This window comes from Cryptomeria japonica, chromosome 2 (genome assembly GCF_030272615.1).
Source record: "Cryptomeria japonica chromosome 2, Sugi_1.0, whole genome shotgun sequence".
Classification (NCBI taxonomy): Eukaryota; Viridiplantae; Streptophyta; class Pinopsida; order Cupressales; family Cupressaceae; genus Cryptomeria; species Cryptomeria japonica.
Window position 1 is genome coordinate 451754143 of NC_081406.1, and position 14457 is coordinate 451768599.

Genomic DNA, 14457 nt, shown 5'->3' on the forward strand with positions numbered 1-14457 from the left:
GACAATTCCAAGATCAATATACAAGCAATCATATCAAACTTTGCTTTGAGCTAGAAGTTCTATGTTTGGATAAACCACACCAAGGAACAACTTGACGAGTTACTTGATTATACACTCAAGCACGTTTTCTAGGAGGCAAACACGACAACGTACTTCCTTTCCAAAGCTGTAGTTGATTAGTCTAAAAGCATCATTACTAATGATCTCAAGTACTAGGATGGCATCCAAAACATCATAGAAATGGATTGAATGCTTGATTTTGAGCCATCCAGATGAGAATAGATCTCAAGGAAAACATTTTGGATTGCACAAAATATGCGAGAGAATTGCGGTTATCAAAATGCTCAAAATTGGATGATGCAGAGGAGTTCCCTATAAGAATAACACAGGCTCACATGGGAAAATGGAAACTTATTCACTGCAAGGCACTACAATGGCAAGCTCTTCTACTACTTCCATGGTAAAAAATAACTATGTATCTATCCCGAGAGTTAAGGGTAGCTCCCCAAACCTGGTTTAATTAGGGACGCCATTTGTTTGGAAACTATAAATAGAAATGAGGATGTCTTGATGTCATGCAAGAGGCACTATTGGACAATAAGATGAGTACTTAAGCATATTTGGTTCCCTTCAATAAGGAAGCATTGAAGACTGGATATATTAAACAACTTCAAGAGGTTCTTGAAGCTATTCAAATTCTATTGCATACTCGCTGTAACTAATTATGTAATCTTCTTTTATGAATTAATAAAAAGGGAGCTAACCCATCATAACAATTTGCCAAAAAAAAAAAAAACATTTCAAACTATCTTTGAAGTGAAAAATATTTTATATATATATATTTTAAATGTTTAAATTATATTAAGATAATATGATATTTCTAATTTTATATAAAAAAATTAATTTTCATTTACAATTAAATTCACGAGACTTAAATAAAAGAGCTCCAAAATATTCCGGGGGAGCAACATGGACTTTGTGAAATTTATCTCCTTAATGGGACCATAACCTTAGTCTTTGTTCAAAATTATGTGACTATTTGTTGATTTCAAAGCTTCAAATTTAAAAAAATTAAAATAGAGATGCCTGAAAAATTATGCGGAGACCGGGAAGAAAAGCAGACTTATGCAGAGGGGCAACATATTCATGTCGTTTACAATTATTCAGCCATGTAACTCTTAAACATTACAGTGGAGATACACCTTTGTTTATTTATCTTACAGGCTGATGTCCTTATTTTTCCCTTCAATTTTGAGCTTCTCTGTGGACTGCGAGAGAATCGCACACTCATCTTTCGGTTGTAATTGATTTGATTCGGTTATAGTTGCAATGATAGTGCTAAATCGGCAGCTGGCGACGTAATTTGTGAAGAGATTAATTTCGTCAGTATGGATAGATTTCGAAAGCAAGAGCATCAGGTTAATTAAATCAATCCCGCCCTCCAATCATTTTATTACTAATTGTATCGTTACTGTTTGTCCATCTTGAATGTGCAAAAAATTAAAATGCCTCTGCCCTTCAAATCGCTAAGCCAGAGATCAGGACTGTTTTTCAAGGAAAGCCCTTTATATTAACCATGCAATTTATGGTTATTCAATTGGAAGTATGTAGGGTTAAGTTTGTTAGTTTAACCCCATCCATGGATGCCCATCTCAGAACCCAAGTTTTCTAAGCCGAGTTTGTATGTTTTGAGGGTGCCAAAAAATGGATTGGAGGTAGTAAAGATACAATCTTAAGCTACAAGCCGAGAATTCATACGTGCTGTTTTAAGTGATTTACAAAACAAAGTTTTTTTTTTCAAAACTCAGCAATCATGCAATTTCTCGATGTTTAATCACATTGTGACTCAAAAGGACTTATATAATGAAACATTTGATAAATATTATTTGATGTTAACCACGTAACTTGTTCTTGATGATAACTACGTCTCACTTGCGTCGAGCCCGTCATGTCTATGGACCGAGCAACCGTTCCATACTTCCCTGAATAATGCAAAACATTATAGTCAAATGGAGTGAATTTGGAAAGCTCCTTAGTATGGTTAAACCTAATTTACAAGTCTGGTACTTCCCTGGAAAGCCAAATATGCCTTCTTTTTTAATTTAATGAATTACGGAAACAAAGGCATGCAGTCTGATTCAATATATCTTTGACTTCTTAGGAGTTGTTGAGAGAAGATCTAAGGATAAAGCCCCACAGACTTGCATATAGAGCCCATTTTCTTTGAATTTCCATTTACGTTTATGGATTTCTTGTACAGGTATATCAAGAATGTCATTTTTGAAGATCACATCCTTCAATGACAGTAGTTTGTCCTTTATATTCCTGCAAGGATGCTTTTATTTTCTTCTGTTGGCACCTTGCACTATGTATGTATAATTTGGAAGGTGTGGCAGGACAAAGCCTTCCCAATTGTCAATGTGTTAGTGCAAATACGATTTTCTACTAGGTATGAACACAAAGTGTTGCTTTAATGAATCTAATTACGTTCTCATGGAGCCACTTAATAATAATTAGCATTGATTAAACATGATTCTAACTTCTATCACTGATGTCATCAATGGGATATTGTTTAGTTGCTTAACATTTTGAGCATCGAACAATCTATATGTTCTTTTTCTTGGGTTTTTTCTGATTCCCTGGGTTAGCAACTCAACGAAACAGACCATAAGTGGCAAATGGATGTACTTGCTCTAAATGGTTAATTACAACAAAAAACGAAACAAAACTGGGCTCACACTTATAGCAGACTTTGGACCTCAAGCTCTTTTAATTTGGTGCCAGGATTTCAGGAAATGCAGCAGTTGGATGTGACACGTAACACACTTGTGTGATGGTACCAACTTAGCTTTCATCCACTGCTGGAACCTCGAATCAAAGTGGGGTGAGTGTACACTTTTGGATGTTGTGTGGACAGATGACATGCATTGGTGAAGAGTGAGGAAAGAAGAGATCATTATTTGAGACGAAGGCCTTGCTTGCAATTTGTTTAATTCTGTACTCATGTATGATTTTTTAATTTTTACACCACTTAATCCACAACTGTGGATTCTCTTGTCAAGTTTGATGTTTGCAGTGGGAGTTATTCTGGATAGCATTCCCCCTTATAAGCATGTTTCTTTAAATATTGTTTCTGCCTAAAAATGCCATTTGTAAGTAATTAACATTAATTACAAAATGTGAAGCACTTAAGGCGGGATTTGGCAAGCATTGCTTAGTTATATAAGCCACAGTAGCAAAAATCTTTCTCAATTTTGACTTGGTAAACCAAAAGTATAAATATAAATCACTTAACGGGAAAAAAATCGGGTGATAAAAATCACTGAAAAATTCATAAAGACGGGAAAGTATGTGGTTTTTGTTATTTTAAGCCAAATAAAGGAGAAAAAAACACCGCCTTTTCCCCAAAACAATTTTATTTTTGTCTATTGGAAATCGGTGAGAGCCTGGGTGTGAAAGCTCCTTGTTGGGTCAAGGGGCAGTGTGCATGCCATTTTTCACAATTTTATTGCTTTTAACCAAGCTTCAAACCCTCTGATGTTAAGGGTATAAAGAAGTAATTAGGCCGTGATTGAATGGGAGTGGAACGGATAATCAGTGAAGAATGAACAAAAATAGGAGGTTTTGATGGAAAATTCACAAACAACTATTTTATAGCCAAATTGTGAAAAAAATGCAGTTTATTTGCAATTAAATTGGTTTCAGCAATCATGCCATCAATTAGAGGAAATAAAACATCAGCGCAGGGAATCATGCCAGCATTTAGAGGAAACAATTGGCATTCTAATGTGAATTGGATCACAACTGGGCAGCAGTAATTTCTTGCAATAAAATGCAATTTATTAAATTTTATTGCTACTATGTAAACATTACACGGTGGTAGATTCGCAACTACATGTTTAGTAGAAAAAAATGAAGGCCTTCTTATTGATGTATCAACCTTGAGATAGAGCCTGAAAAGTTCCTTAACAAGACCTTCAAATCTCCAAAAATAGATTTAGATGCATTCACTTTCACAACATGCCTGGGGAACTGAAGGTTGAACACTTATGAATTTTTTGACTGACAACAAGGGTGAGGGGCTTAACTTGCCCATTGAGGACTATTTGTATGTGTTGGATTTGAATTTTTGAGAGTTGGAAAAGAAGCTTGCTGCTAGAGAAGCCAGTTGGGGGGGAGGGATATTAAGCTGCCATAGCAGAACTAGTCGAGCGCTTGTGATGAGCCCGATTTGATGGGCTGGTCGGCCAGCCACGTGGTGCTATATAGTACCAAATTGCTTCTGTTTTCTTTGCTTTTTCTTAAATAGAAATTTTAATAAATAAAATTATTATAAATTTTTGTATATTGGTTTATGGGGCCGATTCATGGAACCAATAATAGTGTAGTTTAGGTATTTCGTTTTTTGTGTGTTGGTGTAAGCCGACCCAAGGTCGGGTCTTCCCCTGTAGCCCACATCAAGCTACTTGCCTATTTAAGGAGGCGTGTGAATGTGTTGTAGCATGCTTGGATAAGGACGAGTGCTTAGACACACCACAACCTGCTTGCCTATTTAAGGAGGCGTGTGAATATGTTGTAGCATGCTTGGATAAGGACGAGTGCTTAGACACACCACAACCTGCTAGGACGATCATTCAAGTGAGGAACAAGGTGGGGCGTAGCCCCTACCCTTGTGAATTCTATTCTAAGCTATTGGTTGAAACTTAATTTCTGACATTTATCGAATTATTTATAGATTGAGTTCATTTCCTGATCAAGCCACCAAGGAGTCAAGCATTGAGTGGAGAGATGGATATACAAATCACAGGGCAGTCCTATCTTTGCATGGGGATCGATTTCTAGACTTTGCCTTTGTTTGTGACAAGGCAAAGCCTGAATCCGGTGCGATAAAAGAGAGCCATAGCGTGGCATACAGAGTGCTATAAGAGGAAGTCGTTTAAGATGACAGGAATGGAGTTTCATTCACGGGAGGAGATACAGGAGTGCCTACAACACCAGATAAGTCAGATAAGGAAAGGCAATTTGTGGACAGAGCTAGAAGTTTATTAAGCAGCGCTGAGAGAAGATAGCTCTAGTCAAATCGTTGCTTGAGTCTGGGAATGCAAGCCTTAAATAATATCATGTCACTGCCAATCCTTGTGGGAAATTAGTCTGCAATAGATATGTATGTTGATGGTTACCTTCTATTTCTAATAGATACTATATGATGGGCTTGAGGTTTCAAGTTATGCAATTCTGTTTCTGCTCTGATTAATATATAAGCTGGTGATTTTTGGCAATCGATATAACTTGAGTTTGAACTTAGAATAGTCACTGCTACTCCTGGGATGAATGTTTAGTTTTAACTTTTAACACCATGAAAGGTTAGCGTGATAATAAATAAAATCTTTTCCAATATCTTTTTGCATAAATGGGTTTCTTTCAGTGGTATTAGAGCTGTAGACCTGCCAGCCTGTGGAAAAATTGATGAGTGAAAGGGAACAACGGTATCAACAAAGAGAGAAGAAGAAGGGAATTGTGATCGGAGACAAAGAAGATAACCCTGTTGAGGCATTCTTCAAAAGGAGGAATTCCATAATAATATGTCTGAAACAATGAGGAAATGGCTCAATTGTTGAGAGGCTTAAATCAGCAACCAAGTGTTGACAAGCCTAGGGCTGAAAGCAGTACTTCTGATGGAGATAAAGCTTCTGCTGAGGGTGAGAAAGATTCTATAAATGAGCCCTAAAACATGATTAGGAAATGGACAGCAAAATGAGTTCACAAATGTAATGTGAAAGTGCAGAGTAGGCAATTTTTGACTTTACAGTAGGAAGAGAGAAATCAACGACAGAATATGTGTAGTATTTGAATTCTACATTCAAGATAGAAATATGTTTTTGTAGATTTGATTACTAGGAGTGAAATAGTACTTCTGAATTTGTCAATGCATTCTTTATTGACGCATTGCTTGAGGGTTGGGAGTTTATGGCACTCATTAATATTTTAATTATAATATTGTATTGTCTAATATGGTTGCTTTCTCAGCAGCAGATCTTCTCCACATGCATGAAAGTTGGAAGAGGAAATATTATATTATAGACATAGACTTTGTCAAATGATTAGTCAATATGATCTGGTCATTGTTTACATTTTCTCGTAGTAGGTATTAGTTTTACTGTATTGAATGTTGTTGCTGAGATTGCAATGTGAGATAATCTGGGACTCAAGCAAGAAACCTTTCTGAGCAAGAGCTTCTATTGCCTCTCTCTATATATGGTCATTCCATGCACAAATACATTCAACTGCTGCTTTTGCTTGTCTGCAATACATGGTCTTTTGGGGAATTTTGTACTTGCATTTACTATATTCTAGCTTTATGGACTTAAAAATGCACTTTTTACACTTGTATAGGTCTCACTAAGGGGGGCAAGTGCAAAAGAGATAACTCGAGATGCTTTATTGGAGAAAGTGATGCATGAAAGAGAACTGCGAAATCATGCAAAAAGAGCTACTGCTGCAGCTTTGTTTATTCAGGTAATTACTACATTGATTGGGATTGCAGGTACTCTAGAGTCTAAATTATGAAATTATAATATAAATTTTTGCTAATAGGATACATCAGGTTTCTGATGCTGAACTATTGATGCTGAAACATTGATCACTGTATTTAAGGTGTCATCTGATGCCTGGCCTTTGTTGAATCCTTTTAATCATTAAATGCTATTTTTAATATATAAAATATTCTGTATAACTGTTTTTCATTATAAGGTAAATGTAGCCTTTATTTTATTTGAATTGTAATGATCAGCCTGTTAAATGTGCTTGCCCTTGTTCCAAAATCCTGATTTTATCTTTGGCAGAAATATCTAATAATGCAAAGAGTTGATTCCTAGAGGTGGCTGTTAAATTACCTTGTGTATTCCTCATATGAAATGGAGGCTGTTGGATCACCAGAGATAATCCTTAAGGTTACTTACAATACATTCTATTTAAAGGTTTTATCACTATTATAAGATAGCTATATCTTTTTCAAAATTTCACGAATCAGGTGCCTTCTGATGTTAATGAAGATTCAGTCAATGAAATAGCTTGGATGCAATTTCTAAAAATGATCTTATCTTAAATTTTAACATCTGCAGACACTGACTGTTGCAAGTGGCTTTTCCATGTCATTTTTTTTGGGACAATTTTTTTGCATGGCAACATCATGTGAACTTGAAAGGAACACTTATATGGACAATATATAAATAACTACTTATGATATATTAAGACTAGAATTGTTGTTACGACAACCTTCAATTTCGACCATTTGACTTTTGAACAAGCTAGGGTTGGAGTTAAGCCCCAGAATATTATATTCTGTCATGACTTAGTCACTCTATTCAGTGTTTTATTCTCAAGGGTGTTAATATATATAGTTAGATTACCTTCACATTTAAAAGCTTACTAATAAATAAAAATAACAAATAACTATATTAATTCTGAGAATTAATTATAGGGTTTTTCCTAGTAGATCTGGACCTAAGAGATTCCAGCTCCAGGTTACCATTGTCAGCTTTATAACAATAAACATCCTGATGGCATATAAAAGCCACCCATCGAGGCTATAAAACTAAAAATAATATGAAACATTTAATATTTTGGAAGTATTGTAAGCCATACATCATATCAGCAGAATCATATCTAACAATATAGCTGGTCATGTACTGTTGGTATAATATAATAATATATTATAACCACTAATCCTGTTTGTGAGAAATAAAAAGTAAAAAATCTTCACCCATGCCTACAAAGGTTCTATGGCAGTTACTACTTAGACATTTCGAAACCATCCAGAAAACATGAAAGATGACTGGAAACCTGCTACCGATGTTGTTTATGTTTCTCATCCACAAATGTCTTGTAGGCTGGCCAACTGCAGCAGCTGCACATTTGAATAGCTTTATTGACAAATCTGCAATATTGTCCAATGGGTTGAGATCAAGTGGTTAAAGTGTTGGGTTCTTATTGTGGAGCCCCAAGTTTAAATCTCCAAAGTGACATCTATTGTGGAATTCCAAGTGATGACTCTTGCTCTTCCACTGTTTGGTTTCTAGTGGGATTTCCTATGTTCTAATCTAAATGTTAATTCTCTTATAAAGCTAAGTCTTAGTATCAGTTGGCTCAGATGCTAGCTCGAGCCATATTTGTAGACTATCAGAAATATTAAAAAAAATCTGCATTATTCACATCCTCCATAACTTCGTTAACCAGTTGTTTAATTGAATTGAAGATGTCTGGGATAGACTGATGGGACAAAACCTTCGACACATAATTTCCTCTTTCAAAGATCGAATTCCCTTGCCATCAGCCTCTCTACACTCTGGATCTAAAATTTGAGTTTTGAGAGTCTTAATTTAAACATCTGTAGCCCTGACAGAGTCTCAAGGTTCAGGAGCATTTTCTGTTGGCTTGTTTTGGTCTTCCTTTAATTTTCTAGGGAAGCCCTTGAGGGAAATGATATTAAATTCTTTGATGTCGACTCTCACAAATAGCATCGAGTCCTCTAAATTTTTGTTAGCATGGGTACATTTGTTAGAGAAGGGACGATCCATATTTGCAAAATCATTAAAGCCATAGAAAACCCCAAAAGAATTGTGGGTCGGGGGAGAAAGGAGAGATTCTTATCTTTAAAATTAAGCCATGCACCGCATGTGTTGGGACTATAGTTTGTTGCCACATAAATCTGTTTCATGTATAGGAAGATGCAGATAAAAAAGACAGAGAAATTAGTGGATTGGCAATTATGGGAGGTGTGGAGTGAAGGAGTGATCAAGGCACCTTCTTTCCCATGTTGGTGCCAGCCAAGCTTCTTCCTCTTGCATTGGGAGTGGGACGATGCTTCATTCCTTTGGGCATAATGCTTCAAGGGTTTGTCATGTCCCCTTTGCCTCCACATTCCTGTGATTTTTTATTTTAATAAAATAAGTGTTTTTTAACACTATAAATAATAATAATATATATAACTATAAGTTAAAAAAACTTTTAGTTTACAGATGCAGTTCAAATTTCATCAATCGTGCGGGCTACTGCCAGGAGTCTACAGACATGCAATTCCGTCCACAAACTTGCATGATGTGAGCAGCCGTTTTTAGGTTTTTTTATGCATGTTTTTGTTTTTTGTTTTTATTTTTTAATTTAGGTGCTGGTGGTAAAATTGCTTGTTTGTGTGTAGAATTTTTTGATTTAGAGGTGAATGGAGGTTCATGTGTCCACGACTTGATGTAAACTCTTGGCTATGACTATTTATTATATTTGAAATTATCTGTCGAGAAATGGGGGTTTATTGGTCTTTTATAAAATTTTATATATGCATTCCAAATTTTTTAGTAATAAACTATAAATTTTCTATTATTTACATAAATTTTTATTAATAAATTTAACATATAATATCCCATTAAGTATTAATGTTTAATAAATTAAAATTTTATTCTATTGTTTTATTTTTTTCCTATTAACATTTGTTAAATAAAAATTAAATATTTAAAAATATTTAATTTAGATTTTGAATTATTTATATATAAAATTAAACAAATTTAAATATTTAAATTAATTTCTCTTTTGATTGGTATAGTGCAGACAAGGTCTGCTCCCATTGTATTGATTCAAAAAAGTTTTACATTCTTTTCCTTGCCACCCTTGAATAGGTAATGCAAAAGAGGGGTGCCTGCTACTGTGCTAACATCTAGACCTATTAGCTCCCTTTACTACAAAATGGAGCAGTATTTTTTACAACTACATAATCTCATTTACATAAGTAAAACTAGCCTACACACCATCATCATATAAACATCTCTATTACTAACCTATCTACCATTACATATTCTTACACTGTCAATTCCCAATTCTGCTCTGGATGAAGTCCCGTAGCCAATTGAGCCCTTTTGTTGGTGCAAACCCCAGGTTCCTTTTGAGGAACAATACACACATCCTCATGTATGGACGATGGTGCAACAACGTTGAGTGCATGTTGGTGAAGATGAGGGGATACCCCTCTACCATTTGACCTTGAATCCACATTATGTAGAAGTCCTGTGGCAGCTGAATACCTCCACCCTCCGCTTTCATTTCCAATAGATCCTCTAATTTGCCCAGGAACTGCTTCTGAACAAGTCTTTTCTAGAGCTTCTTCACCATCTCAAGCAGCTTCCCCACGTCCACCAACATAGCCAAGAACATGGATGCAATGTCTGTGTTTAACCCTTGCCTATGGCCCATTTTCATAAAAGGGTCTCCTAGGAATCCCTTTAATTTCTTGCAAGATTAACCTATGGTGGGTTTTGAAAATGCTCTTCAATCTTTTTTCCATAATCTCACCCAAAAACACCTTCTATTTGCATTTGCATGCATAGCCGGATGGGGGTGTCCATTTTATTGTCTTTGCATGGAGTGTCTAGCAATGCTTTGTGAAGGTTCCTCTTCAGATTAATAAATGAGGCTTCAAGATTTTAGCACACCTCTCATTGATAATTTTGTCAAGATGTAAGAATATATTGTTGATGTTGTAGCTAGATGTAAGAATATATTGTTGATGTTGTAGCTAGGTCAGATCCCTTCTAGGGCCGACCTAGCACTTGTAGGTGACTAATTGGCCTATCGGCCTTAGTCACAATTTATGGGCATTAAATATTGAAATGTGTTGATGGGGCTGACCCTAGATTGGGCGCCAAACTTAAAGCATTTTATTGTAATTTATTGTTCCTCTTGTAAGCCGACCTAAGTCAAATAAGGTGGCTAAGACACACATATATACAAGTCTCAATCATGCATAATTCACAATCAGTGAATATGTTCATTCATTCAGCGATCTCCTTCTGTAGTGATCAGCGAACTATCATCTAAGGTCAGCGAAGTCTTTCCCAAGGATAGTGAACCCTCAAAGAGCAGTGAATCACTTCTAAGGACAGCGAACTACCTTTTAGGGACAGCGAATCCATTCAGAGGCAGCGAATCTTCTCCATTATCAGCGAATGGTGTTCATGATCTGTCTTCCTTGATCAGCATTCAAGCATATTGCAGATAAGTTCATTGTACTGCTGTGCCCTAGTTTGGATTCATCACTCTACTGTGCATATACAGCTGTTCTAAGTGCTTCAAGTGTTGAAGCAGATCTGTAAAGACTTATACTGATTTTGTCTAATAAGATCTGAGATTAATTGCTGGGTTTTTCACCTCCAAGAGGGAGGTTTTCCCAGGGTATTCTGGCGTCTTTTGTGTTCCTTGTATTGGTTTTCTGTTATTGCTATCTGTCTGATCTAAAATTAACATATATCTTGTCCTCAAATGCCTTAGCCACACCATGATGGGATTGTGTAGAAATTTCCCATTTCATGAATTTAATATATCACATGGGAAGTGGAATTGCCAGGCTACGGCTTTTGTGTGAGCCAACCTAGTTGTTATGTCAGCTTGGATTGAGAGGCGTAAATCTGGTTTTGAGGCCATTGCCACATGTGTTATGGTATCATATAAGTGAGTTCCAAACCGTTGGGAGATAATTCTTTTCCAAATTTGTGCCTATCATAATTGTTGTTAATTGCCATGAAGGCTCACATTAAAGCGAACTCTTATTCAACTTAAGTGCTTGTACTTTGTCATCATTGATTGTCTTGTTAATGTTTGCATCATCCCCTTCGACCGTTCTCCTGCTTTATTAAAATTAAATCAAAGTCAAGATTCTTCATGCTTACTAAAAAAGCATTTGTCTTCGCCATTGGACACATTGTTTGCTAAGGAGTTTGCCAAGTTATTGGCCTCTCTATATATGTGATTGATTGTTGTTTCCTCATCTCCAACATTGTAATCTATTCAATTGAATTGTGTTAATTACCAATGTTGAGTCCCCTTTGATTTCTAATTTGGAAATGACCATATATAATCCAAGTCTTAGACCTAGATTAATGCAGGAAATTCAGCCTCATTTTTTGTCTCTTTCATTAGACCAACCACCTAACTGACTGACAGAATGAGATGACCACCCTAACTGCCAAGGTAAGGACCAACTTCTTAATGACCTAACACCAAGTTCAAGGTTAGATGGCAAGTTTGATCAATTTTATAGTCTACATATCTCTCCTTGATGATACTCCCCCTCCCTTTGGAGGCGTTGCTAATCCTGCATCCACTTGGTAACATTAAAAATGGTTAGACTATTCTTGTCTTCTTAGTATTCATGAATACATGAAATAATATTGTCAGTATTAACATTCATGTCAATAATACAGCTCATTAAAGATTTCATATACACATATGTAGTAATAAAACACAAATGATATAACAATCAAAATTGCATTATCCATTAGCAAACCTTAATTGTAAAGAGGGATGTAACAATTGGCAAAGCAAACAGACAAACTAAACATCTTGTGGAAGATGCCCTTTTTGGTACAAGCCATATGAATCATGACCTTTTATATACACTCACTCATAGACCAGACTGGTTGAAATGCAAGATTTGTTTTTCCTACCAATCATTTGGTGAATTGGTTTGTTTGTACTCACTGATTTATGTGACCAAGAATTAGTGTTCATAGCTGACATAATGGTTGTAGGTCACTTACCAATTATGATAATTCAACCCATACAAGATCATCATAAACTCATTTTTCTTGTTCTCATCTTTCAGCAATAATAAATAATGTTAAGCAAGAAACTACTAATTCCATTCCCCAGCTATAGTCACAGTCAACAAGCTTAATAACACAAACTTTTCAAGAAATATGTACATGCAGCCATGGTATACATGAATAGAATCTGGATATCATATCATAGACTTCTATCAAATATCCCAGCTTGCACTTGGTGAGATAAGACAATATAGTGATTCAAATATACACATCTCCTACGTAGCATGGAATGCGGTTACACAAAGCTGCCACCTTGCCATAATTGCATGGTGTAATGTCCCTTTTTGGGATATTCCTGATTTTTGCGCTGAAACAACAGTTCCAACTTAAGATGATAATTGCAATATATTTATAGTTATAATTTAATAAAAAATGATGAATGTTTTTTTTTATAATATTCAACTTATAATTCTATGAATAATTCAGAAGATAAAATCTTGATTTTCTGCAATAATTCTCCTTCAGACTGTCTTGTCAAAGATCAATTTGTACTCAGATCATAGCACAATACTCAATTGATCAAGTCGCGAGTTCTCTGTAAATACCTTGCAAAGCTGCTGAGTTAAAAGACACTGTCCCTAGTTTGCCAAAGGTAGGAAAAGATCCTGGACTTCCAAACCTTAGCCCACCCCGTGGACCTGGATCCCATCAGGTTTGCAAGTATTAACTCAAATTCAAAACTGATATCTTGATGTGTTTGCTAGATTATTTCTGATTGCTTGATTTCTCTTTATTGTCATTTCTTGAAGGATTGATGAGTGGATGCTTAATTGATACTTGAAGGAATTGATGCTTGAATGATTGATATCTTAATGATTGATATTTGAATGATTTGATGCTAGAATAATTGATGCTTGAACAGTTGATGATTGAATGATAGGATGCTTTTATGATTGATTGATTGTTTGCTTGATTCCTTTATTCCCAATTGATGATTGATGGATGATTGAATTATTTCCCTTTGATGGATTCATGAGGGATGATTAATGATTACTGATTTAATGTATTGGTGAGTGATGATTGAATGAATGCTGAATTGATAGAGTGATGATTGAATCCTTGGAATGATCTCTCCTTTATATTTTATTGGTGAAAGAGTAACCACCTTTCACAAGAATTGTGTCGCCACCCTTCATTGCTGCCTTTTGAGAATAATAAATTATTTTCCAAATCTCTTGGATTCATTTATTGCTGAGTGTCATTCTGAATTTCTGCTTTGAATTGTTATGATCTGAATTGATGCCTCTCCAAATGATTTGATCTCCTTTTTATACCTTAAAAATGGGAGGGAGTCACACCTCTTCACTACAGCCTTTGCAAGGGATACATCCTTTTATAATGAATCACTGCCCTAGAATACGTTTAAGTAATCTTTGGTAATTATATACTCTTTAATCATAGTTGGCCCCTTTAAAATAAATCACTGCCTTTTCTTTAATTTCTTTTGTTCTTGGTTGGCCCCTCTTATTGAATTGCTATTATTATTTCATTTCATTGCGTAGGTTTAGTCGCAATCTGTTTTGTGAAGGTTGTTCTCTGTAATGTCCCTACTGGTTAGAGATCACTGCCCTGCAAAACAGATTGTTAGAATACAACAAATATACTTATATATCTAATCTAATTTGCAATTAAACTTCAATTACTTAATTAACACTCTCAATTCTTATTTAATACAGAAGGATACGAGTGCAGTGCTGGGACATGTCCTTAGGCGGCTGTGAAGCTCGCCTTCTTGGAACCCATCTTGGTTCCAAGCCATATCAGGAAATCGAAGGTTAATTCGATTCCTGTCTTGGATGTAATTTCTTAC

The 14457-nt window shown here is 35.6% G+C and overlaps 1 protein-coding gene across 4 annotated transcripts in view; it reads left to right on the plus strand.

Annotated features, from left to right (window-relative positions):
* Positions 1–1047: 1047 nt before the first annotated feature.
* Positions 1048–14457, plus strand: part of LOC131031618 (E3 ubiquitin-protein ligase UPL7) — a 249054-nt gene continuing 235644 nt past the window's right edge. For 2 of the 4 annotated variants that reach the window (XR_009103067.2, XM_057962785.2), the window contains exons 1-2: positions 1048–1418; positions 6394–6516. Coding sequence is in view for 2 of the 4 variants with exons in the window: in XM_057962785.2 (XP_057818768.2) it covers positions 1389–1418; positions 6394–6516 (153 nt within the window). In the remaining 2 variants the exon portion in view is untranslated. Of the gene's footprint in view, positions 1419–6393; positions 6517–6594; positions 6655–14457 lie in introns of those variants that run through there. The other 2 variants (XM_057962784.2, XM_057962786.2) reach the window with 2 other exon arrangements.